This window comes from Erithacus rubecula (assembly GCF_903797595.1).
Source record: "Erithacus rubecula genome assembly, chromosome: 15".
NCBI lineage: Eukaryota > Metazoa > Chordata > Aves > Passeriformes > Muscicapidae > Erithacus > Erithacus rubecula.
In genome coordinates, this window is record NC_136667.1 from 8718710 (window position 1) to 8745004 (window position 26295).

At 45.1% G+C, this 26295-nt stretch overlaps 1 protein-coding gene across 4 annotated transcripts; it reads right to left on the reverse strand.

Moving 5' to 3' along the window:
- Positions 1-239: 239 nt before the first annotated feature.
- TMEM255A (transmembrane protein 255A) lies at positions 240-25964 on the reverse strand. Of its 4 annotated transcripts, none has more exons than XM_079318520.1 (9): positions 25505-25679; positions 21198-21340; positions 16723-16785; positions 11282-11371; positions 9473-9535; positions 8402-8490; positions 5744-5903; positions 4349-4492; positions 240-2894 (listed from the first exon to the last, which is right to left on the reverse strand). In XM_079318520.1, exons 1-9 carry the CDS (start codon positions 25560-25562, stop codon positions 2736-2738), a joined length of 969 nt encoding a protein of 322 aa, XP_079174646.1. In that variant the 5' UTR covers positions 25563-25679; the 3' UTR covers positions 240-2735. The 4 variants fall into 4 exon arrangements, with proteins under 4 accessions (XP_079174646.1, XP_079174645.1, XP_079174644.1 ...); XM_079318519.1 differs by having other exon boundaries at positions 5744-5906; XM_079318518.1 differs by lacking the exons at positions 21198-21340; positions 25505-25679 and adding an exon at positions 25794-25964.
- Positions 25965-26295: the final 331 nt, after the last annotated feature.

A 26295-nucleotide genomic window follows, 5' to 3' on the forward strand; every position in this document is an offset into this window, starting at 1 on the left:
AAACTGCACAATTATCAAGTGTGGGGACATGAGCACCTTCAAAAACAGAACTTAAGGAGTTTTTGGCTAATCCTGGTATAAATATGTCTCCAATATAGTGAATAGAGATGGGGAGTTTTTTGTTTGTTGGGGGTTTTTTGCTTTGATTTTTTTAATGCAAATTTTGCTCACTTTTTTCAAATAACCTTAAAGATGCTTGTATAACAGGTTGCTAAAATGTAAAATAGAATTGGTAAATGTTTACAAAAAGTCACACAATTTTATTTAACTTTGGCAAAGTAATAAAAGGGTACATATGAGTCACAGACTTGACATTCTCATAAGAAATGACAAATACAGTGCAGAATGTTGCAGTTACATTAAATGCTTAGTTTTACTCAAGCAGAACAAAACAGGTAATTCAACAGAAAATACCACCAGTAAGTTTTGAAATGTGAAATGTACTTGTCCTTTGATAATGAATTTAAAGCAGCAATGTAATTCTTGCTAAAATATTCTTTAGGAAAAAAAAAAAAAAAGATAATTTTGATAATTTTCTAAGGTTAGTATTTTTCAACTCAAAACCAATGACATGCTTCATCTCAATTGTTTCTCTGTCACTAAGTTATTTTCTCTTCAGGAAGTTCAGTCCTGTCCTGTGGTTTCCCCTAGTCCTTCTAGCCCTATTTAGTTGACAGGCACAAATGGTACAGTGTTTGTCAGAAGTAGGACAGGACTGTTAGCTTTTATTTCAAAGATAAAGCAATAAAAGGTTCTCTGATACTAAATTAATGTGCCCTTCTGATTCTTGTTTTGTGGCGAGTTTTATCAAGAAAAGTACTGTCTGTTTTGAAATTGCCCATGGTCTCTTTATCAAGATTTAATTCAATAAAATGTAATATAAAATGAAGTATGCCCCAATATATAAATTTATTTCCAGTACACAAATTTATAGGAGCTGCACTTCAACATTCTATAGTAAAACAAAATGCCATCAGGATATGTTCTACATACACTACTGCTTTAAATCCTGTGAGCTGCATTCCTTTCTTTAGCTGTTAATTTTCTCTTCCTACTGGAGAAAAGTCACGCTCACTTCTGGATAAAATGTCATCCTTTAATGAACTAATATACTGATTAGTATTTGACAGTGGAAATGATAAAGTTAATACATAGTCTAGCCTAAAGGCTTTGCAAATGCATAGGATTAAAAACAGCATTATAAAGTGTGGGTGTACTTTGAAAAGTGAGATCAGAGACTTCAGTGTTTGTTTTCCATGTTGACAGCATTTTATTTTTTTTTTTATAGATTAAACGTAGGTGCCACTGTTTAAAATCACACTGGATTTTCCCCCAACTCACCAGCATGTATTCCATTTTGATACTGAAAGATTTAACTTTTACATACCTTTTTGTCTGCATCAGTTGCAAGGAAGGCAACTGAGGATTAGGGTCAACAAACCAATGCCAAGGAAATTATATCTTTAGGAAATAATGATTAAGATGTTAATGTTGGTTTTGTCCATGAAGTAAGCAGTTGAGAATGGTCAGGCTGAGCAGCTCAGATGTGAACACTGTCATCTGAAATCACTTCCTGGAGTAGAACCACACTTTAGAGGTCAGTGTGTCACATATCAAAGCTGACCTTTTGTTATGCAGGATGCATGCAAAATCTGCTGGAATCTAGATCAATCAGCACAGTTATCAGCTGAAGATTAAATGAAAGTCACAACAGTAATTGCAAATTCCTCAGTTTCCTCCTATATTACATGGTGTTGAATTTCATCCGTGTGAGACTTACATCTTGGAGATCTAGTAGTGGATATTCTTTATGTGCAGCCCATAATACAGCTACTAAACCAGTGCTAATTCAGGGTGCTGATTCAGTCAATTAAAAAAGTTAAAATACAAGCTTAAAAAGAAATTCCCGACCACAGAAAAGGTAAACAAATAAATACATAAATAAATAACATTTTCACTGCACTGTTTCAGTGACTTGTAGACAGTTCCTGATGTTTTTAATAGGAATACAAGGATAATTTAGGCAGTGCAACCACCCAAAATGTTTGACTTCAGCATTACTTACACAAAATTCAGAGAGAGACAACTCCATTTCATCTTTTAGCTCAAGAAGCAACCTGAAATAAAAACATCTTGCCCCCGCCCCCAATCAGAAAGCAATATTCTGGTTATTTTCCTACACATACTGAAGCTATCCTGTGATGTTATACTTTTCATTTTGAGGCACTGTCACAATTCCCCTGAAGATTTTTCCAGTATGTTGGGCCAACAAGGGATGTGAGCTAGGTTCTGTGTTCCCCCACCCAAAATCCAGCAACTGGAGCCCAAAGGCCAAACAAAAATCCAGGGTTGAGTCCTGCTGTCTGCAAGCACCCTCACCTCAAACAGATTGATAATCTCTAGCAACTACTGATTTTGGCTACCCTTACTTCAGCTTGGGAAAGATGGAGTAAGGCAGACCAGAACCTGTCATCAGTGTTGGATGACTTGATTAAAAATCAAGGACTACATGAAACAAAGAGGCTGAAATTTAGGTCACCTGCTACTCACTGCCTCATTAAAACATCAGAAGTCTGTCCCCTTTGTCACAGGCCATTGTGAAACAGTCCAATCTAATATTTTTATTTGCAATTATCTTCTGTATTCTCCTGCTCCCTCTCACAGTAAAATATAAATACAAAATGTTCACGCTTATTTCAATGGCAGATATTTTTTTTTCTTCTTTCCCACATTCTTTATGGTGTGTAAGGTGGTGGCTTTTCAAAAGGTGGGAAATAGGGTGGTGAGTAACGAGGAGGTGCATTAGAGGCCCACATGTAGCTGGGAGATGGTGACAAGGACTGGGGATCCTCGGAGAGGCCAGAAGGAGTGGAGGCTGGAAACACACTGGAATGCTGCAGGGAGACAGCAAAAGCTGTAATGTAACCATTTCCTAATGAGAATTACTTTATCAAAGCAAGATTTCATTACCAAACATAACAAAATTAACATTTCAAGGCTCACCTCAGCAAATTACATACATATAAAGAACACTTCAGATAACGTGTTGCATTCAAGGTAAGAACAGCCTATAAATAATGGTTTTGACAAATGAGGCTCCTTAGATCCAAAACTGAAGACATTTAAAAAAAAATTCTCATCACTTCTGTGTGCCTGCTGCATTTCACAAAGACTGGACAACTGAAAACTGACGAGTTCCTCTCAAATCTTGGGTGTCACACCAGCCAGTATCAACAATGCTTCAAAAACCAGAGAAATGGGTCTGCCATTTTAGAGTTGTGTATGAAAGCCAGGCTTGTGCAAGGGCCCAGGCTTCCTTAGGAATTCTGGTGTGTTGTTTTTGGCCTGTGAAAAATGTGTGGAATGAGTGGGAAGCATTCTTGCAGCAGAGGGAGTGCATCCTTTGGAAGGGATTTGAGAGGCACAGCTGGGCTTGCTCCATGTGCTGTAGGATGGCAGGGGAGAGGAGCCAGGGTGGTACAGTCACTGCTTGGGGCTCAAGGCAAGAGAGTCTCCACAGCCAGAGGCTCAGCTAATGCTCCCATGCAGACCCCAAGTTCCCTGGAAGATATGCAAGGCTCACACTTGGAATTCTATGCTAAAGAGAGATTTGGCTATATTAAATTTAGATGACTTGAATTTATGCCCAGCTTTTGTGCTGCCTCTAAGCCAACACCTGTGCTCACAGCAGTGAGACCCAGAGACTTTGATCTGCTTGGCTGAGCTGCAAGTGTTAGCAGAGCCCAGCAGTACTTCCAGTTACAAAGCAGGGAAACCACCCACGCTGAGCTCTCTGCAGGTACTGGGCTACCACACTGGCAAACTCAGGGTCAGACAGTGCTTAGAACTGCTGAGAAACTGACTTTGTAGCAGAGCTTGGTTTGGTGTGCACTGAAGTAGCATTTTTGTAACTGCAGGAAGTTATATAGCACCAGTGGCTGTCCCAGGTTTCATTTTCCAAAAGCTCATCTATTTCTCTCAGACACAGCAGTTTGGCCTAATAAAATCTAGCACCTGAACACCTGGCTTTGCCTCTCTCCTAAGAACACTGCAGTGCCAGAGGTAGTGAATATTTTTAATGTGATCTCTACTAGTAAGTGATGGGGAGGGAGGCAGGCAGCAGCTCCTCCTTCTTGCCTTCAGTTCAAGCACAGCTTTCAAGAAAACACTCCCTTAGTAAGAGAGAGAACTGCCAAGGACCAATGCATAGTAGGAAAAATTTGGTATTTTCTGCAGGAACAAGAAAATTAAACAGTGCGAATGACAAGAAGACAGGCCCCAGAGTCCTGCAGACTGGCTGGGTTTAACCTTGCTGCTAAACAAGGAAACATCCTGTAATGTTGCCCACCTGAAAGTCATAAGCAGAGTAGGGAGGCAGGTGAGGAGTGCTGTGGTAGTAGGAGTTGTAAGATGTCACTTGTGGCCTGGAGTAGTAGGTCACTGAAGGGTGTGCATTTTCAACAGTGCAGTTCAGAGTAGGGAGGGAAGGAGTCTATCAAAACAAAAAGAAGAGAGTATGAGGCTGCAAACCCAGTCACAGAAAGCTGACAGCTGAATGAAAGCAGAAATGATTTAAAGGAACACTGTGTGTCTTTAGGCCTCAACTCTGTTGAATTAGCAACTGGCAATCTGGCTCCCTCTCAGGCAACAGCTAAATTCCAAGGTCATTTCATTGCACAGCCACTTATTTCAGATCACTTGTTTCTGATTCCATAGAACAAGCTGGCAGTAGCCCAGTGCACATCAACACTCACACAAAACAGATTTACATTTTCACAAATAGGAGAAATTATTTATTACTTCCAAATTACTCTGTTATTTGGTGCATTCTGTGACTTGCTGTTCATTTCTATAGATCTTTGTTTGGAGGGGTTTACAGGCTCTCTGTTGTGGATCAAATCTCAAAGGGCTATGATGCACAGCTGGGAATGTGTCTCCTGGTTTATTTGGGAAGATATTGGTGAGTCTGAAAAGAGTTCAGAATTCTGAAATAAAGTACCCTTAGTGCAGGGCTCAAGATTTCTTTGTAAGACAAACATATAGCCAGGACAACAAATCTCTTTTCTGTGTGACTGTTTTTGTATTATTCCAAATGAGTCACAACCAACTGAAAAAGCCCCAAATGTATCTGTTGAACATTCAGTTCTACCCATTCATTTGTGCCATTTAGAACAAAAGCTGTATGGAAGGTAAAAGGCAGCCTGGTTATTTCAAAGCTCAAATTGTTAGAACAATATTTTTTTCATTATCTGAAGTTCAGTTTTGATCCCCAGTACACCCACTCAGGTTCTGCACCATGAAGAAATTAGATAGAGAGTTTGGATCTAACACACCTGCTTAAACAGTCTGTAAAGCTCAGACTGCCACTATAAAATCAACAATTAATGAGCAACCACCACACTTTTCCTTGTAGAATATGAACACTATGAAAATGAAGATCAATTCTTAAGAAGGAGCTTATTTTTAATCATCCTGGTATTGCCAATGCTTTTTTGATGGTTCCTTTTGAAAATACAGTCTCCCAAATCTGTTAATATTTTCTAACTGTGCTCAGGTGGTGACACAATCAGAAAAGTGGATCACTTCCACCTTTTAATTAATTTTTGCCCTTCTTTCCACTCTGATTGAAGTAATGCATAGAACATTTGCATTGAAATACCAATAGTGTCCATGATTATTTTTAAAGGCAACTTGCCTGATTTGGGTTTTTTTTTAATGCACAGAGAAATTGATATCCTCTTACCATGTCTTTAAAGCCTCCAAGTATTGCTGCTGTAATGATCCCTAGGAACAGCCCAACTATGTTCAGAATTGTTGCTGACCAGAGCAAGTGGTAAAGATGGATGATGTCCTGGCAGCTGCTGACATCAATGTATTCATAGTACCCTCCAGAAATCTCTACTCTGCTAGATTAGGAAAAAAACAACAGTAATGATAAAAAAAATGCAGCACATATATAAAAGCCAAGCAGTACTGCTGGACAGTAAAATGCATTCTGCAACTCAGTGATAACCTGGATCTTAGTACCAGGGAGGGGGATAAAGCCTCCTAGATCCCATGCTTGTGGCACCCATGATCTCCCTGCACAAAGTGCTTGCTCTGTTCTGAAACAAATGACTTTGAGCCTGAACCTGCTGGTTGTTTCTTTCATCCAGAATCTCCACAGAGGTCCTGGAAGCTTACCAAGGAAAAACACTGGAATTACCCATGGAAATGAGTGTGTGCCCCCAGGAACAGAGCAGCTGGGTGGGACAGGCAGGGGCCAGCACAGCTCCTGCCTGGCTCAGCCACAGAGCAGATCCAGCTCCATCCCCTCACAGCTCCCACCTGGGCTGGCTGGAGCCCTGGCACCTCATCTGCCTGCTCACACTCTGAACCTTTTCCACATGCAGAAAAGAGAGAGAGGAAACCCAGTCAAATCTGGTTAGGTCGGTGTTATGAAAAAGAAAAAGCAACTCCTGCAATGTGGGGGCTGAAGTCTTGCAGTGGAATTCTTCAGGAATGATTTATCTCTGACTGCAGGGTGGGGAACAGGCTGGCCCTCAGCACAGCTTACCAGATGTACAGTCCTACAGAAAATACCCCTTCAGAAAACATATTTATCAGGGACAAACAGTACCAAGAGCTTATGAATGACTTATCTCCCAGCTCACACGCAGGGTTAGGCTCAAAGGACATGGATGCTTTGAGAAAAGGGGGAAGAACTGGCTCATATTTAAGGTAAAGAAGCAGGAGATCCAGGCTCAGCTCCTCAGCAGAGTCCACAAGGCCTGCAGGAAACTGCCCCCTCTCACAAGAGTCATCCTCCTTTGCTGATTACTCAACCTCAACTTCCCTACCCTTTTTACTCCCACATTTCATTTTAGCAGGCCACTGCAAGGGGAGATGGGGATTTTGAACAGTCGAGGCAGAGCTTAATCACAGGTTACAAAGACCTGTGTGCTGGCATGACCTGTGTGTAACCTGAGCTCTCACAGTGACCCTGGAACAATAAAACCTGTATGTGCTGTTTGCAAGTGCTCGTTCCCATGGAGATGTGTGAGAACAGATCTCTCAGTGAGGACATCCCATGTTTTTCAGCATGTCCTTATCAGCTGGAAGGGGCTTGCCCCATGCTGCCAAAGCCAGGGTTCCCAGAATCAGGAAGAATACAAGACTGCTGTCATATTTTCCATTATTTCCATCCTTTACATGTGCACTAATCAGTCTTGAGTGTCCATGCCTCTCATACTGAGATACCACCCAGAGCCTCCCCTGTGCAGGATGTTTTTCTGCTACTAAGCAAGATTAAAATAGCAACAACTGATATCTTTTATCAGAGAGGGGAAAATGGGGCAGGGGCAGGTCCCAGGACTGTGGAAAAAACCAAAATACCAACAAAAACAAAAGAAATACAGAAAAGTTTCAAGCTTTTCTATTCCAATCAGTTTTCTGTGTATCACTCTTTTCAGCTAGTAAAAGGAGATTGTGTTCTGTAAACTGCTCAAGGAAAGCATGAGCTTCACTACCCTCTCACACACACAAAGTCCTGCAGGGACCAGGGATCACACTTCCCAGCACAGGGAACCACCCACCCTCTCCCAACAGCAGCTTTTGATCTTCCTCCACCACAGTCAATGATTTAAGTGGAGGCCAGCCCAACTAAGTACTGTGAGAAATGCTAAGCCTGAAACAGCCCTAGGCAAGAGCCAGCAGTAAAAAAAATCAATTTATAAATTCCTTGCTGACACACATTGGGCACTCCACAAGGTATAAGCAGTGCATGCTGTAAATTAAACTGGTTTAGGCACAGTAGCCAGATCTCAGTGCTGTGATCACTCTGCTGTGGTTCTCGATTGGTAACCACCTTGTGACTTATTGCACAGTGCTGGCTCACCTTCCAACCATGTGGGACCAAGAAAGACTGGGCAGGGGGGACACTGGTTTCTGAAAGCACAGATGCACCAGCCTGTTAACTCTCCTCCCTCTTAGAAGGGTGGGGAATGAAATGGTGGCAAGGTGATGAAAACAGCATCCCAGTTTTTTTGGATTTTCAATATTCTCAAAGGAAAAAAAACAAACCAGTGCCAACAGAGAAGAATGGGTTAAGAATCACTCAATAGGTGGAAAACCTAAGGAGGACACCAAGCATGAAAGTTATGGAAACTCCTGTGGTCTTCATTTTTCCAGCTGGGCTCACCCAGAGCATGCTCACCCATAGCTGGCAGGGCCTTGGTGTATTTTACACCCACCTTTACTTGGTTAGCTTTTGCCTGGGACTCCTTGCTAACAAACTCAGCTTAAGGTTCCTTCCCACAACCATCATTAATTGATACTATCCTGCAAATGAGCTGCAAGCTATTGCAATCGAGCATGAGGACTGCTGCCCTTGCCATGGGCAGGAGTGGCAGTTTTGGCTTACTTCCCACAGTTGTACAGGTCACAGCAGAAGCAGGTGTTGGTTTTTATTTTCGGTGTGCAGGGGGCACGGCGCTGTGGGTGACAGACCGCCTGTGTGAATACAGAAAAAAAACATAAAGCACAGTGACACATTCCCCAAACAGTTTCTGCTGCTGTTTGCCCTGCTCTACATGTACATTTCTCAGTGATCTCCACATCAGCCTCAGGCAGATTTTTTTTCCTTATCTTGCTCCCACAAAGTTTCTCCATTAACGGAGATGCACTAGACTAGAGCAGAGAGATTTCCTTTTGCTGTAGGGAACTCACAAACAAGCACGTGCCTGCAGAGGAAGGAAGTTTTGCAACTCTTACAAGCAGCCAGGGCGTTGCTAACTAAGGCACCTCAGCACAGGGCAAGGCAGAGCAGAGAGCTGTCAATTGCATGGCCCAAATTGAGAGCAAGATTCCCATAAGGTGCAGAACTGACCAAAGTGGCTAATAGTCTGTGCCTGTGGGTGGTAACACCCGAGTTCACATGGACAATCTTCAGCCTAGCATATAACTTTGCACCCTCAAGCAGGCCTTCTAATTTGGTATACAGTGGTTATTCAAAATTACCTGTGGACTTGTAAGGAAAGCTCTGAGAGACAGTGCTCAGCAAAGGCAGACAAAGATGTCCAAACACAGTATCAGTATGTGGCAGGATCCACATACTGAAGCCAACAGGCTTCTCTTTGGAGAAAACAACAGGAGAGGTGCACAGGCTGGTACTTGTTGCTCATATACACAGAAATTACTGCTGTCTGAAATCTCAACCCATCACCCAGCTCCTACAATGAATGCACAGCTGAAGATCTAGAGAAACTGGTGAATTTTCCTATCCTGCATCCCCTTCTCTACATTTGCTCCTTCACTATTGAGGCAGCACATGGAGGAACCCACCTCTGAGTGCTCCCAGTGTCCTGTTTCCACTCCAGACCCAGCCTCCCAGCCCCTCCCCACTTTGCAGACTGCCAGAAACACTGGCTGGCAGCAGGTTCCACCTGCCCCAAGAAGCTGGTCCCTTAACAGGACCAGCAGAAGCTGCTCTCACCTCTGGTGGGGTGGCACTCTTGGAGTAGTACTGACATCGCCCTGCATACAGCGGCCTCAGATCCTGCCACAGAAAAAGCACCAGGCTTAGCCCTGCAGCAAAACCAAAATCACCCAAAGGCTCTGGGGAAAGGGACCAGGATTTAAAGAGACCCTGATCTCACACCAGCACCTCAGGACAGCAATGGCTCTGCAGCTCCCACCCTGAACCCTGGTCCTTGAGGGCATGAAATTGTTACAGTCAACATGGGAGGGGCTGTCTCTTAAACTGGGATCTTTGGGTGATAGTGACCATCCTGAACTGAAAGATTTATTCCTCATCCTGCAGAACACATCCCAGGCCTGCCTGACCTATTTCTGAGGGTTCTTCTTGCTGAATCATAGCAATTTTTTATTAATTGTTGGCAAATTTGTCCTTCCTGTGCTCTTCTCAGTGTCTTGTGGGAAAGCTCTGGAGAATAACCAACACTGCAGCCAGCAAATATGCATTAATGCCTCCCCCTGGGGCAGCTTGATCTCCAAGGCAAAACCTCAGTGAAAGCACTGCCAGATGTGTATCCACATCATGGAGCCCTTCCCAGGAGCAGACAGACTGGCTCTCCAGGTGTCTGATCCAAAGCTCAGGGTGGCAGGGCAGTGGCAGCAGCTGGCAACAGGAAGAATGCTTTGTGCTGGAGTGGCAGGAGCATGTCTCCAGCAAGGTGAGACTGTCAGGTGGTAAAGTGAGACCAAAAGCCCATCTGTTCACCAAGAGGCAGAAACCAAAGCCTTTGTCATTACAACTGCTCAGCTCTGCTTGCCTCAGACACGCAGCCACCCCCAGAGCCAGCTGGGAGGAGCTGCCAGCTCATGTCACAACCCACACATGAGGTCACACCCTTGCAAAGGGGGTCAGAGATGGCCCAGACCTGCTGGTTTCATCCAGACAGACGGACACTCACCACACAACTGAGTGGAGCTGCCATGTGCTCTGGCAGCAAATCCTGCCATCCAGCCACCTTTCCACCACTGGGATACTCAGGGGCAGGAAAGAAGAGCCAGCTTCACAAGGAGCATAACTAGCACAGGGAGTTTCCATTTCATGAATGATTCTGGTCCAAAATTCCTTTCCATTCTGATACAAATAAACTCCAAATCTGTCTTTTCAATCCTTTTTTGCCAAAAATTTCAAAAACAGTCATCAAACTGCAAAGCTGAAGGGCAAAAAACTGTTTGCAGTTATAAATTTCAATCAAAAAGCTGAAATGGAATTGTGTCTTTATTTCCATACTAATAATTAAAGCTTCTGTGCATCCCACTGTACTTACTAGTGATTGGTCATGACTGCAGTAACTCATAATTTTTTTAAGTCACCAAATGGAAACTGAGAACATACTGCAAATGTTTCCTGTTTATACTGTAATGCTTCAGTGCTATCAAATTGCTTCATTCTACTATAGCATCCAGTGATTCACTCTGCATTAAGAACTAGCTCTACCTACATTTAAAACAAAATAGATGTAATTGCCCACATTTTGTCCCTTGGCAATAGCTGTAATTCACACACATCTTAAGTGTTCTAATATTCAGTAAAAACATAAACCCAAAAAAAACCCAAAGCAAAGCTCTAAGATCTTAGTGCTTTCTGCCAATTTAACAATATTTTTAAAAAAACAATAAAGTTTTTCTAAATCTTGTGATTTAAAGCAGCATTCAGAACATGATATGTATTTACAGGGTTTGATGCAGCCTGACACAGGATTGCAGACACCATCACTTGTTTTCTTAGAGGAAAAGCATTGCAGGACCCTGTTTTCCTGGAAGCACTTACTATGTGTCTGGCAGCAAAGACACCGTCTACTATGGCACAGCAGAACGCAGCGATGACACCAAAGCTGATGAAGACAATCGATGCAACCAGCTGAGGGAGGAAAACAAAACAAAGTATCATCTGCCTCTCCACAATCCAGTGATTAGTGCCCTCTCCACGAGGATATGTGAAGCACAGTCGATTAGCCCCAGGCAATCAATGACCCAAATGTTTGCCCGGGCTGCACTGACAGGTCTGGCTGAAGCAGTGGGATGTGCCTCTGCTCTGGCAGAGTGGCAGGAGCACGAGTATTGTGCCAGGTTGGCTCTCTGGGGACTTGATAGAGTAATGCTGGTTTTTCCATTACTCCAGTAGGCTAAACTTGGGCTGAGAATACACCTCCTCTTCTGGCTTCTGCTGTCCTTAACTCTCCCCTGGAGAGATAGGAGAGAATTTCTTCTCTCCTCACCCTGAAGCACAGCAGGGAGCTGCTCCTGTGAACACTTACTGAGCTGTGAGGATGCAGGAGACTGCAGTGTGAACCTTTCTGCTGGAACTGCACCTTCAGAGAACAATGCCTGGATGCAGGCAGGAGCACAAAGCCATGCCAGCAGAAGGCAGGTGACCATCTGATGCCATTGGTGCTGCACACCCTCACAGCAGCCTGGCTGGGCTCCTCAGTGCCAGGCTGGGGCAAGCACAGTCCATCCAGCCTCCCACTGGAGAGCTGCAAGGAGAGAGACTTCACCTGCAGCTTGAGAAGGCCAGTCAGACTGACAGTGATCCTCTTCCACTGGCCCCATCCTGCCCATTCTTAAAATTAGGGTGACAGCATTCAGCAGGTAAACCAGAAATAATCTCCAATCCAGGTATGAGAAACAGTGTCTATTCCCACTATGTCACTTCAAACCCACCCCTGCCAAAGAGCCAGTGCTCAGCTGGGGGAGCAGTGCACCAGTGCTGACCCAGCCCCTCTCACAGCTGAACTCAGCTCAGCTGCTGCCAGTGGGCTCCTGACCAGCTCCCAACACTGACCCCAGGCCCCTTTGCCAGAGCACACTGGGGACAACAGCAGGGCTGCAGAGGGAGGGCAAGCACAGCATTCAGAGAGACAATGTGGCTTGGAAAACAGCTTTCAATATTACTTCATATATTTTGAAATGCATTATTTCAATATATTTACAGTATTTCAGCATGAATGGGAATGGGAAGAATGGGAAGCTCCTGGTGATTTTCCAACTCTAATGACCACAATCTTCAAGAGTCAGCTGCTGGCAGCTGCTAAAAACTGTTTCTCCACAAGTACAAGGGTGACTCTGGTCATGGGGGAGCTGTAAACAATAGTAAAAATCTCTGCAGCCCAAATACAAAGCTAACAATTAGCCTGGCCAGCACTGACAGATCAGGTCCTCTGACTTGGGGATGTTTGTTCTGAAGATCCAGGTACTAAGTCTGCTTGAAAACCTTAGCTCCTGCCAACTGCATGCACAAGGCTCCAGTTCTCAGAGAGACAAGCCAACCCCTGGACAAACACAATCCAGAAATGTTGGAGTCAGTGAGTTGGGGGTCTCTGAATTCTTCAGAGTGCAGGGATTGAATTAAAGCCTGTGGATGGAATGAAGTATATTAAGCCACTCACACATAAGGTAGAGGTATAAGTTTAAGTTTTGGGATAAGTGAGTGAGTCAGTAAGTTTTAGTATGAGCTCTAATGTTTTTAATAAGTAAAAGGTTTCTATACCAAAGTAGAAGTGTGAGTCCTAGTGAAGGCTGAAAAACATACTAATGTTTTCAGTGGAGGCTCCAGGACCATAGTCACAGACAGTGCTTAGACATAATAAAGCTGTAGTAAGAATATTGCTTACATTTTTCAGATAGAACAAGGTAGGTCATATCCATAGTCTATAGATAACCTAGCATGTTAAGAAACTAGAATTCTAATAGGTTAAGGAGTGGTGTTTTGAGTTTGTGTCTTAGCTTGTTGAAAAGATCCTATATAAGAGCATATACTGGGGAGAGTTGGTGCTTTTTGCCATCACTTTTGCTGCTTTCCCTGCCATTGCTTTTCTTTATGCTTTTGCTCACCATCATCAGTCAACACCCAAGAAGAAGACAGGAATTGCCACAGCAACATCAACTTCCCAGGACCTTTAACAAGGGCAGCTTCTACTTCTGTTTGGGACTTTATACCAAAACTTAGCATGGACTTCAATGTCTGTGACTGTGCCTTTTGAGACTGATGTGCTTCTGTAATAAATCATCTTTTAGCAACTATTACCTGCTTTGCTCATTTAAGATAACCCAATGAAATTGGTGCCCAGAGCACTGGAAGTCTTAACCTCATAGAAGGATCCTATGTGTGTTTTTAAAGTATGTCAGTATTTTCAGGTTAATCACACTGCTGTTATCTACATCTCCCTAACTGAAAACAGATCTTGTTCCAGTAACTTCCATGTAGCAACCAGACCAGCTTGAACAATGACTGGAGATACCAGAGGGCTCATCTGGGACAGTGGACAGCCCCTGTACAATTCCATACTTAAAAATGAGAAAAAATTAAATGGTTTTCTAGATGAGGCATAGACATTAGACCTGCAGCAGCAGAGAGAGCAGGCTGTGAAAGATCCCAGTGACCATATCATGACCACAACAAGCTGTTACTGGAATATTAGATGCTGTGCCACAAAGTACTTGCAGATGGCAGCAGGTGACAAATTTTCCAGGACCAGATCCTGCACTGAATCTGTTTCTGTCAGCTGTAAACTGCATTTCACCCCCAGTCAGCCCCACCCTTTGCATGTCCGGATCCCAACTCACATTATCCATTACAAAGTCACACTGTGTCACTACCAAACTGGTGAAACCACACAAGGGGAGAAAGTCCAGTCTTGGTGGAAGACACAAGGTTTATGGCTTAGGTTATTTTGTAGCAAGTTTAGTTTTTCTCAGTACTTTGTTCCATACACACATGAAAGAGGATATTCGCCCTAAATAGCATGAGCCTTAGAGATGGGAAGTGAGCCAAACACTAAATATACACAATTAGGGAATTTGTAGGTCATCTCTGCATGCAGATAGGAGCTGCTCATATGGTGGTTTAAAAGAAATACAAAGTTAATGACACTTTCATAACAGCTCTACCAAGAAATAAGTATCTGGTACTCACTTTATTTACATACAGTTTTCTCCCTCTCAGATGTAGAAAGAAAAGTCTGAAGATTTATGATAGTGAAAAAGATCAAACAGCAAATAGAAACATGCAAATTTAAAGGAATGAAAAGGAGGTGTCTTTACAAACAAACTGTGGGCCTGATGGTAAATAAGACCAGATAAGGAGAGGTGAAAGAAGCAACAGGGGAAACCATAAATTCCATAGGAATTCCACTAATTGACACAGACTGTTACTCACTCGAGACTGTGCTAAATCTCTGGATTTAGAGAAAAAAACCAGAGACACAAGGAAAAAGAAAAACAGGGATTTTATAGAAATTATATATTAGAAAGGGGTATTAGGTGTTCTGGGAAGTCTGTACCTCCCAAGTACGTCAGCCAATGAGGAAAGAGAGGGAAATATGGCCAGGAAATTAGGACAAAAAAGATGCTGTGTCCCCTAAAAATTTTGAAAGACCCCAGAGGAAATGCCCCACGACTTCTCCCTTTATTCAAATAAAGTTCCAGGACTCCTCTGGCTCCTTTTTGGATATAAACCTCTAGTGTTTGTGGATTAATTTTCTTGACAAATTTAATTTAAAAAACCATAGTTTTCAACTTGCCAAGATTTTTGACTTGGGGTTGATCATACTGTTACTGTAGCAAGCAGAAGTCCCTCTCTAGAGCTGTGTGATATTACTGATTGATCTTCACTCAAGTAGCTCCAGATGAAGTCAGCCACACCAAGATGCATTCAGGCAACAAAAGACAATCTGGGTTTGGGTAGTGCAGGAGCATCCTGGGCTGTGGTTCCCTTTAGGTGATGGCACAGCCCAACATGGCCTGTGAATGTGGTGGTTCTTATTTTCCATGGCACAGATGACTGTCATAAAGGCGTGTAAAATGCTGACTCCTCACTTGGCAGCTGCTGAGTGGGCAGTGGGGTGTGTGCCAGAGCTGCCTGAGGTGCAGCTGGTCCTCCCTGTGGCCACAAACACTCTCCCTTCCCTTCTGCAGGCATGGCTGGGAACAGAGAGGTCTGCTCCTGTCTGCAGTCTGGGGGCAGTGAGAAGTGCTCTCCTCATCAGCCACACTGGCTCACTCCACTGCTCACACCTGTCAGTCACCTTGCTGACAGAACCAAGCACAAGAACACAGCTGCACAAGTTGCTTTTGGCTTTTTTTGCCTTCAGGTGCACAACAAGGCAGACCAAGGCTGCCTTTTAGCAGATTAGGACACAGGGGAAGTTCAGAGAAGTTGAAAAAAATAAATCCTCCATGGTCAGGTGGTATCACAGAAACATGCAATGGACAAAGCTGCCACTGTAAGGTGCCCTGGGCAAGGTAAGGAGGACATGTGACTAAAGCACAGGCACAGTAAGTGACAGCTCCTGCATATCCTCTCTGCAATCAGGGGAGACATGCTCACTGCCAGCCCAGGCAGCAGTGATGCAATCCCTGCAAAGCTGGGTCATGAATGCTTTTTAGGACACAAAATGATAGAGAGATGAAAAGAATAAGCACAGGCTACCCAGGGCTCTTCAGAATAATCAAATCAGAGCCACACTGTCACTTGTGAGCAATCCTGTGAAGAGTCCAGGACTGGCACAATACCATCATTGCTCAACCAGACACTGACATGCTGCTAATACATGAGGAACAAGAGGCTGAAACCCTGCTAGGACAGAAAGAACAGGGATATGTTGCTCTTTGCAGAGCCAGGGTGAAAACAACAAAAAATATCCACTGGGAAACTCACCTCTCCTGCACCCTGTTTGACTGTGGGAAAGGCAAATGTCATCTGCAGAGTCTGCCTCACCCTCTCCCCCTACTCTGCAGGGAGCATGCTATTGAAAAGCAAAGCCCAAAGGCAGACTTTGGATTTGCACAGGCAGGAATTTCTCCCACCTGCCTTTGCAGAACCTGCCTTAGCCTTGGTCAGCAGTGCTCACTGCTAACCTGATTAGAGCCCCTCCACCCCTGCCAAAGCAGGCAGCAGCCCAGCAGGACAGACTGCAGGGCCAGCACGACCTCCCCCAGCCCTCTGCAGCCTCTCACGAGCATGGCTGGAAGGATTTCACTGCCAGAGCTTGGGGAAACCACTGGGAAGGGGGATTGCAGTCACTCTCCTGAGTGGGGCAGGAGGCAGAATGCCCACAGGGTGCTGCTCCTAGGCTGCCAGAAACCATCTCCAGTTCTCAAGAGGTATGCAACACTATCCTGGAAGAGTTAGGAAAACCTAAAATACTACTCTTTACACGCAGTATTTGAATTACTATAATTTTTTTAGAAAAGTTTTCATAAATAACTTACCATTTGTCTTTTGTTTTCTATCAAGTTTGATCCGATTATTCCAAGGAACGACCCAAAACCAAGCTGAAAAACAATGTATTGTTAGCATTTAGATCAGGATTATACCCAACATATTTTACAAGCAGACAGAACACAATTAATCCAGAAGCAGCAAAAGAACATTCTGCTGATGTGTGAGCACTCTTCCTTCAGCAAGAAATCAGTGGAGTCTCTCACTAGCAGGAAATATCAGGTGTATTCCACATGACACTAAAAGCGTGCGTAGAAACCAAAAGGATGAGTTCTGAATTCCACCCCCCCAGTAATGCTGAGAAATGGCTGGTGGATGAGGATATGCATTGCTGTCTTGGAACAACACTCAGGAGCCTCCTGATGCAAACCTAGCAGGACCAATGCACTAAAACCTCCAGGACTAGGTGACCTTCCTGAGCATGTGAGCAATTGCCTCAGTTTTCAACTCAGAGTTCCTCAATGTGAAGCATTAAATGAGGCAGATTTATACTTTGGAAGATTTAGCAGTTTTCTGTCTTCTCTTACTCCTCCCTCATTTCCAGGGGTGAGAATGCATTAACTAGGGTGTTCTATTGGAAGAGCTCACACTGGCCCAACAGAATAAGACACTGCAGCAAAAGCATCTTTTCTTGCTGCTGTAACTGACAACACTTATTTCAGCTCAGTGAAGTCAGCCAGGAGAGAAATTCCCCACCTCCTTTCTCCATAGCCTTAAGCTACACTAAGAAGTTTCTAAGATAGAGCACACCTCAGCCAGGACAGATACAGGGACTTCAAGCAGGAACCATGGACTAAGAAGGGAGATGCAAAAATAGTCTTGTGTCACACTGAGAATGGTCTTTGGTTAGTGGAGAGCATATCCAATCCCACTTCCATGGTTGGCAAAATGAGAAATGCTGGAAAAGTCCTACAGCTGGATCTGTCATATTAAGGAGGCGCAAATCCAGATGACAGACCAGGGGCCAGTGAAGATCCATGTGAGAATGTCCAATAATTGGCCAACTCCCCAGGAAAGAAAAACAAGCCATGAGACAAGCTGTAGTGATTCAAAAATGAGTCAACTAACCTGGAATCAATACTTTTAGATCCAGGAATAGAAAACAAAGGTTAATGAATCCAATACTAACAGGCAGAGGCATGTGCAGAGATTAGCAGACACAAATGTGATGTAAACTTGGGCTTCAATCTCCCCTTGCCTTGCTTAAGCCCAGCAACCTTTGGTGCAGTGCTGCAGGCAAGGAGGGCAGCAGGGATTAAAATGGAGCAGATGATCAGGCTGCTGCTTCTCCACTGCCTGGCTTGCACTCTGAGCTCATGCAGACCACTGTCCCCACATCAGGCACACAGTGCCATGGTGGGAAGCACAGCAACAAAGCCAGGGTCTGCTCACCACTGGGGTGGCAAAAGACCTAGGGCACTGCTGAACTGCCCCACACTGACCTGCCAGTGCTTCTGGGCTTATTGTTCATCTTAGGAAAACAACACCCCACCTTCCTAAAGTAACAGGAATTTCTAGTTCAAGTCCAAGCAAAAAAAACCTGGGAGATCCAAGCATTAACAGTGATGTGGATCCAGGTGTAATTTTCAGTCTGAGGATATTTAGCAGAAGGAACTTGTGTGGCAGCACACACCCAAGGCAAATGCTCAAGAAAAATGCTTTTTGTCCTTTGAGCTTTAAGAGAAATATTCACATGGTGTTTCAGAGCAGCCACAACCCAAAAGGTGAACTGCTTTAGATAATTTAAGTTAATTTAAAAAGAAGAAATTAGAGCAAGTATGTACATCCAGCAGGTTAAGACCAAATAAATTTGTGGATTCTCATTAACAGGAATTCTCATTGCACTAACAGAAAAACTACTCATTCTTCTATGGAGATCTTAGTAATGTTCCTCAGCTCCATCATTTATTTGCTGGTGGATGTGATCCCCTGGGATGTCTGTCTGAAAGGAAGACAGGACACAAAGTGAATGTGCTTTTCCAGAGTGAAGCCTCAAGCCAACATCTTTGGCAAGGAACCATCACAGAAGAGGTTTGCCAGTGAAAATTTAAGAAAGGTCAGTCGTTTACAAAGATTCTGGCAGCTGTTATAACTTGTTATAACAACACATGTATCTCACAGTCTCACTTCCATAGGGCTCCTTGTCTTCTGCCCCAAGCACTACCCTTGTCTGCTGAACATCACTGTTGTACTCTGGGCTTCCCTGTCCCAGGTCACCCAGGCACAGGTGGGGGAGGACATCTGCCACAGAGACACAGCTAAGCTATTCACTGATGTAGTTGTGAAGGTGTGGGTGGTCATGGAGGAGGGTGAAGGCACCCTGGATGCAGGATGTCACTGAACCCTCTGCTTCAGCTTATCCAGTTTTATCAATGAGGAACTGAGCTGCTAGGAACAAAAAAAAAAAAAAAAAAAAATTCAAACCCTCAAAAAACCCAACCAAACAAAATCCTACTGATGTGTGGAAGGTCTCCAGTGCCTGGTTCTGTCCTTCCTTGGAAGCAGAGGCCTGGGAAGATAATCCCCTGCATTGAATCAAACATCTTTACTTGCTTCCTCCTTGCACAAGAGGTGCCTGCCCAAGAAACACAAGTTGAAGGAGGAAAGAAGGGTGATTTAGGCATGGCAGCAATGAGACATCTGATGTCTGAGTTCAAGAAGAATGTGAACAATGCTGTCAAGCACATGGTGTGATTCTTGGGGTTGTCCTTGATTTGTTGGACTTCATGATTCTGATGGGTATCTTCCAACTCAGAATATCCTTGACTTTATGATTCTATGTTCCATAGGATAATTTCAGCTATGGAACTGGTCCACACACAGAGAAGTCACCCAGCATACAAAGAGACTTCTGGCTCTATCTGCTTGAGGACAATTCACTGAATAGCCCTTGACAGCAGCCAGCACTTTTCCCCCAGCTTGTTATGAAACATCAGCTATTTTAAGCACTTTCTGAAGCATCCAGCAGCACACTGAAATGTTTTCATGTGCAGTGAGACAGGTGAGGTCATCACACATTTCCACAGAGCAGATTAACGAATCTAGATAGGGAATTTGATGACAAACACAAATTGCCAGGGTGCCTCTGAACGCAGTAACTAATGCCCTTCCCAAGTCCATGAATTCATTAATTCCTTGAGTAGACTAAGCCTTAAAAAAGCACAAGTGATGCTGACGTTCCCAGACCATAAATAGCCTGGGAGATGTCAAGGGGACGTGAGCAGCAGACTCTGCCCATTTGCATCAGCTGCAGGACCTGCTCTGAAGCACCAGGCTCAACTCAGGCTGGCACAGTGCAGAGTAAGTGAGGGGAGTCTGGAGCCAGTGTGTCACCTTTCTCAACACCTTCCCTCTATACTTCTCTTTTAAAAAGATCAGGAGATACTGGGACAAGCCCGAAAACCTAAACCAAAGAGGCCCAACATAATCTGTAACAACTTTCCACACTGTAAAGGGGCTGTAAAGGGGCTTGCTTCAGTTGTAGAACTAGTGCACAGAAAACTAAAATGCTCCCTGAGATTAGCAATGCATGGCAAATAAATCAAACAGCAATAAGACAAGAACAAGTCTCCACCTGGTTCTCTGGAATGGTTTCAAGCCTCCATATTCAAGGCTCCAAATCAAATGTGCAGCATTCCACAACTGTTACACCAGGAGCCTCTAGCTGGGGCTACTAGCTGCATTTAATCTACTGAGACACATAATCTGATTGCAGCTCAATGCTTCTTTTCCAGCATGTCTTAGACATGCACAGGAACAGAGCAGGGCTTGCTTTCCAGCTCGTGTTAGACCTCTGCTGATGTCAGGAGGGTTGTGATGTACTTGCCCCTCATGCTTCTGTAAGACAGTATACATCTAATGGCTGGAAGGCTGGACACCAGTGGTCTTCTCTAAATTAAGCCATTTGAAGCTACAAGATTGTTCTTTCCCATTTTCAGCTGCTGATAACAAAAAAGAAGAAATGGATGTGCTCGTGGCTTTGAGGTACATGCTGGTACATGTGGCAAACTGCCACTGCTCCTCATCCAGGGACTCCAATTTGTTAAACACTTCTGCAAGTAAACTTTATGACCACACGTTCATGTTACCAGTATTTCAAGACATGGTCTCTCAACTGCTCTTGGCAGTAAGGTCCTTCTTTGCCTTACTTCTGCCTGGGCTTAGTGTGACCTATGTAAACAAAGTTCTAAAGTTGCTTCGACTGACATAAAATCTATTTATCTGTCTCACCACTAACTCAAAAACAGATTATTACCTAAGCTCAGAGGAAGCTGCCATTTGGATGGGATTTTTGCATGGGAATGTGCAGCAGGTGCAAAATAATAATAAAACAAATAAATCAAATGGTAATGAAGTAGCTGAGCAAAATATTCAGGACAAGATCACCCTTTATAACATTTTCAGCATTTCAAGGGACTTTGTAGGCAATAAGTTTTCTAGACCTACCTAGGAGTTCTATACTTACAATAACCCCTGGGTAATAACCTCCAACAGTCACATTTTGGGTTCTTGTTGTAGCAGCTAGGCCCACCGTTAGAATTAATACTGACACAATGAGGAGAGTCACAGTTACGTAGAGGGAATTTCTTTTTCTTCTATTGAACGACCCTAAAAACACACACACACAACAGAATTTGCTGATTCCATCTGGGGAGAGTCACAGCACCACAAGTTTCTCCTCCCACTGCCAACCACACCACAGTGAATTTCCCTTCTTCTGACTTGAGAATATTTTTGGGTTTGGCTGTCACTTTTCACCTTCACTAACATTGCTCTGACACAGATGAAGAGAGCCTTAGGAACTGCAACTCTGCAAATCTCATTTAGATACACTGGAGTCTCCCAACCCCTCTGGCCTGGTGCAATTGAGCTAATGAGAAGTATTCACATTACAATATTTATATACTTTCTTATCTTTCACATTTATATACTTTCTGATCTGTCTGCTTACATTAAGTTAAATAACCCTACTGCATGATACTTGTTTTGAGGGGGGAAATTTGACTGTAATCATAAGGCATCCACAGTTTTCCATGCAAATGAGACATCACCAGTAACAGCCACTTCTCCTCTGCTTTCAGCAAGGACTAGGTATTTTTAGATGCTTGAATAATGAATTTGTGGATTAGTAAAACTCATCTACAGCTGGCTGATGATGAGGGTTTTTTTTTATTTTTTCTTTCCTACATTTATAGATCTCCCAAAAGAGCATAAACATAAAAGAGTGATTCCACCAGCCAAGAGGAAAGCTGGCTGCAACACTACAGTCAGCAACATCTTTAGGGGTGTGTTTGGTCTGCATGTGCTTTGCCATTTTGCATCACTTTGTGAAACAATCCTTTTGAACACATTTCATATATTATGTAGATACAATCCAGGCACCTGCAAGAATGGCTGGAAGGGTGATGGGCTGTAGGGGTCCCTGCCTCACTCCCTGTGGGATGCTGGGGCCATCCTGAATCCCATTCCTGCTGCCTGGGGCTCTCCAACAGGCCCTGGGAGCAGGTAAGGGTATTCCCACCTCAGAGACTCCCAGCACTGCTCTGGGTGTTTCAGAGAAGGGCAGGAATGTGTCCCAAGAGCCAGCAGCAGCTTTCACCATTTCTGACTGTATTCCCTAGAGCAAACCACCTTGGGAATCCCCATTGTTCAGGGGCTCCCTGGCAGCCTGTGCACAGTGAGACAAAACACCTGCACAAAGTCCCTGATGGAAGACTTGGACCAGCCAAGCACAACCTCCTTGTCCAAATCCTCCAGGAACAGGAGCACACCTGGCCCTGCTGGGCAGCTTTTTGTCTCAAAGATGCACACCCCAGGTGCCCACAGGCCCTTCTGTAGGGTCTGTGTATTTATGCCCAGCAGATGAAGAGATCCTTTCACCCCAAAGTTACACTGATGCAGCCATATCAGCCCATACACACTGCTACAAGTGATCTCCCTTCTTCACATGGACAGCTCTCCACAGGGAAAAGCAGAGCAGCTCCCCACTGCCCCTCCACACCTGCTCCAGCCTGGCCAGAGCTGTGCTGCCATGGCCATGGGCTGCATCATCTCACCCACAGTGACCAGATGAGCTTGAAATCACAGACAAGGGCTAAACTTGGGGCTTAAAAGCCCAACAGAAGGAGAGCACAAAATCACAGAAGGGCAAGGTTGGAAAAGACCACTGGAGGTCATCTAGTCCAACCTCCCTGCCCTGCATGAAAGGCAAGAGAGGTTTATTTTAAAAAAGCACCATTCTTTCTGACTGACCTGCTGTCTCTGGGAGGAAAGCTCTCCACTCACAAACCTTCTGCTCATGCTCCAGAGCACAGGTCTGACCACCACTGGGACATCACTGGTCTTAAGAGCAAGGAGCCTGACAACTGGTTAGTCCTTAGCTAGAATAAATAGTTATATAGTTGCTAATTTCAAAACTAAAATAATTAAATAATACTAGAGAAACCCAAGATAAGGCTGGACTTTTTATCAATGATCCTTAGTCTTTCAAGCCATGTTTTGCAGGCTGGAGATAAAGGTACATGACTGCTTGCTGCAGGTCACATTTGGGGTTATTCTCCTAAATCTGCCAAATAAATTTATAATATAAAATCTAGGCTTCTAATAAATTAAAAATCATTAAGAGAATAATCCATTCTGTATTTACAGCCTCACAAATACTATCACTGCCACGCTTCAGTTTCAGTGTAACCAATTAAATGCAAGTGCCCCATAAATGTCTTAAAAAATCTGTAACAATGGGACCAGAACTGGAGAAAATTTGCCACTTGTTACATAGATTAGTTACGAAAGGCAAGAAAGGATGAACCCATCTTGCTTCCGTAGAATTATCAAACTTCTGATTACTGCTGTGGTTTGGCTGGCAAATGAGCAGAGGGTAAATGGCCCAGCCAGGTGCTCCTTACACAGCTCCCAGTGAGCACAGTTAGGCTCTGGGTGTGCAGATGTGTGCAGGACATGGCTGGGTGGGTGCTGTGGGCACATGAGCACAGCATTTACACACCTGAACCAGTGCTCCTGTACTGCCATCACATGCTGCAAAATAGTTACCATGAAAATCACTCTAAAAGAAATACCATTTATAAATTCTGTATTTGTTTCAGCACCACCATCATGCTTTTCACTCTTAATTTCTATGTTGTTTCCAAGCTTAGGATTGGCACACACCAACACTCAAGAGAGAACAGAAACATAAGGTTTGAACTGGAAAATTTCTCAAAGCTTTTCAATATTCATCATAATATTAAAAAAATATTTTAAAAGCTTTTATTTCAAATTCTGAAAAAAACAGCCATAATCATCTGACTTGATACTGAAGAGACATGTGAAATTGAGGAGATAATGTGACTACCTCCACTTCAGCTCTGCATTGGAATATTAATTAAATTTTTCCTTCTCTGACAATACCATGTAGAGAGAAAGTGGTTTTGTACTTCTGTAAGGATGCCTGCAGCTGCTTCAGCATACATGGACTCATACTCAGTATCTCTCTAATAGCTGCTGAAGGGCTGCTCTGACAAAATCCTCTCCCTCAACATTAATTTCTGCTGAAAGTATTCCCCATCAGATCATTTTCCTCTGTGCTCCTTGAGCTTCTGTTCTACACACAGAAGCTGAGCTATGGCAGCTTTTCTATCTCTGCTTATAAGAGACAGCAAGAGCCTTTTCTCTGTGATTTATCCCAAAGAGATACCCCAAAACTTGCAGTGCTTACCACAACATAAATAGACAAGGTGATCCAAAACACTGTGCTTAACTCAGCTAGGGAGCTGTAAACAAATTAATGCTGTCCATAGCCTGGCTATTGCTTTTGCTAAAATGGCACTCCAAACGGACCCTGGTTTTAGAATGATCACTTTTCTTATACGCATCAGTAACATCCTCTTGTTATATTTGCCCTATAAGCCACTCAAAAGACAAGGCTGTAGCAGGTTTTCCCAGATTACTTCTAAAGTTTGCAATAATGCATATATTTGAACTGCCCTTGATTCGATTTTTTTTTTCCACGATTATTAGAAGAAAATGGACAAGATGGCACAGAAACACGACCGACTTCTCCATCTTGTTCTTTGGGGGGAAAGCCAGAAGCGAATAACAGGCGCAGAGCAGCTCAAGGAAGAAGCCAGCTCTAACTTTTGCCCCGGGAGAACCGGGGGCAGATGGCACCGAGCCTGCCTCTTTCCAGCCCCTCTCCTTTCGTCCCATTTTTCCGTTAGAAACGCGTCACGGCTGGAGCGGTGAGCGCCCGGCTCGGAGCGGGGCCGGCGGCGCAGGGACGGGGCTGCGGGGCTGCAGCCCGGCCGGGCCGGGCAAGGGCCGGGAAACCGCGACAGCCCCGGGGGATCCGGCCCCACGGGGGATCCGGCCCCACGGGGGATCCAGCCACACGGGGGATCCAGCCACACGGGGGATCCAGCCACACGGAGGCAGTGGGGGACAGCGGGAGGGCAGCGGGGGGCAGCGGGAGGCAGCGGGGGGCAGCGGGAGGGCAGAGTGCTCTGAGCGATGCTGCGAGCGATGCTGCGAGCGATGCTGCGAGCGATGCTGCGAGCGATGCTGCGAGCGATGCTGCGGGGCCGCACCGCCTCCGCCCGGAACAGCCCAGCGCGGGGTCCCGGGGGCTGCGGGGACACACGGCCGAACCGGGGCAGGTGGGGGGAACGGCGGGGGCGGCCCGGCCAGCGCAGCCCCGGCGGGTCCCCGGGGACCCAGCGCCCCGCACGGCCCCGCGGCCAACCCCGGTCCGGCGGGATCCCCCCGTCCGGCACTCACCCACGGAGTCGGGCAGGGCCACGCCGGCCGGGCGCTGCTGAGTCAGGGCCTGCCGCATGCTGCCGGCGCTCCGCAGCCGCCGGGCCACGGGCGGCTCAGCCCCGGACCGGCACCGGAACCGGCCCCGCCGCGCCTGCGCCGCGCTGCGCCCCGCCCGCCCGGGCTCCGGGAGCGGCACCTGCGTCTGCCCGGTCCCGGTCCCGGCGCCGCTGCAGGCAGCCCACAGCCTTTCCCCCCGGGCTCGGGGAGGGAGGGACGGAGCTCCTGTCCCGCCTCTCGGCGCACTCACCGGCAGCTCGGCCGGAGGGGCTCCCCACCGCTCTCCCCATCTTTCTGCATCCCTTTGCCTTCTGCAGCTCCCTCCATCCTCCAGTCCAGCTGCTCCAGGACATTCTGTCCTTCCCCAAAATCTCTCTGGCACCCTTCTGTTGCCCCGTTCTCTCATCTCGCTCCTCCCTGAGGGACAGTCCAGGGCAGCACCCCCTACACGGCCACTGGCCCGGTGTTTCATTTCTCTGCGATCTCCGGTGGCAATGCCTATTGCTGCCTGTGCCCCATTCCATGGAGACAACAATCATCTGCAATCTCAGTGTCCACGGCCAAGGAGCAAGGACAGGCCCTCAGCCTGTTTTCCACATCCTATCTTCAAAACGGGGATAAAAGCATCTTCCCAGCAGGCTTCATAATTGCTGGTAAATCACTCTAATGCCCTGGGCTGAGAGGTGCTAAGTACAAATCATCTAATTATTTCAAGTATATTTCATCAAGTTAAAATAAGCTAATACTATTTC

What these genes read in the sequence shown, in the direction of transcription:
- TMEM255A (XM_079318519.1), bottom strand. Translation starts at nt 25,562, where the DNA reads ATGCGGCAGGCCCTGACTCAGCAGCGCCCGGCCGGCGTGGCCCTGCCC. An exon ending in TAGAAAACAAAAGACAAATG is followed by an intron (nt 11,372 to 16,722) that starts GTAAGTTATTTA and finishes TTCCTCCCTCAG; the next exon opens with CTGGTTGCATCGATTGTCTT. An exon ending in GACCTGTACAACTGTGGGAA is followed by an intron (nt 5,907 to 8,401) that starts GTAAGCCAAAAC and finishes TTCCTAATCTAG; the next exon opens with CAGAGTAGAGATTTCTGGAG.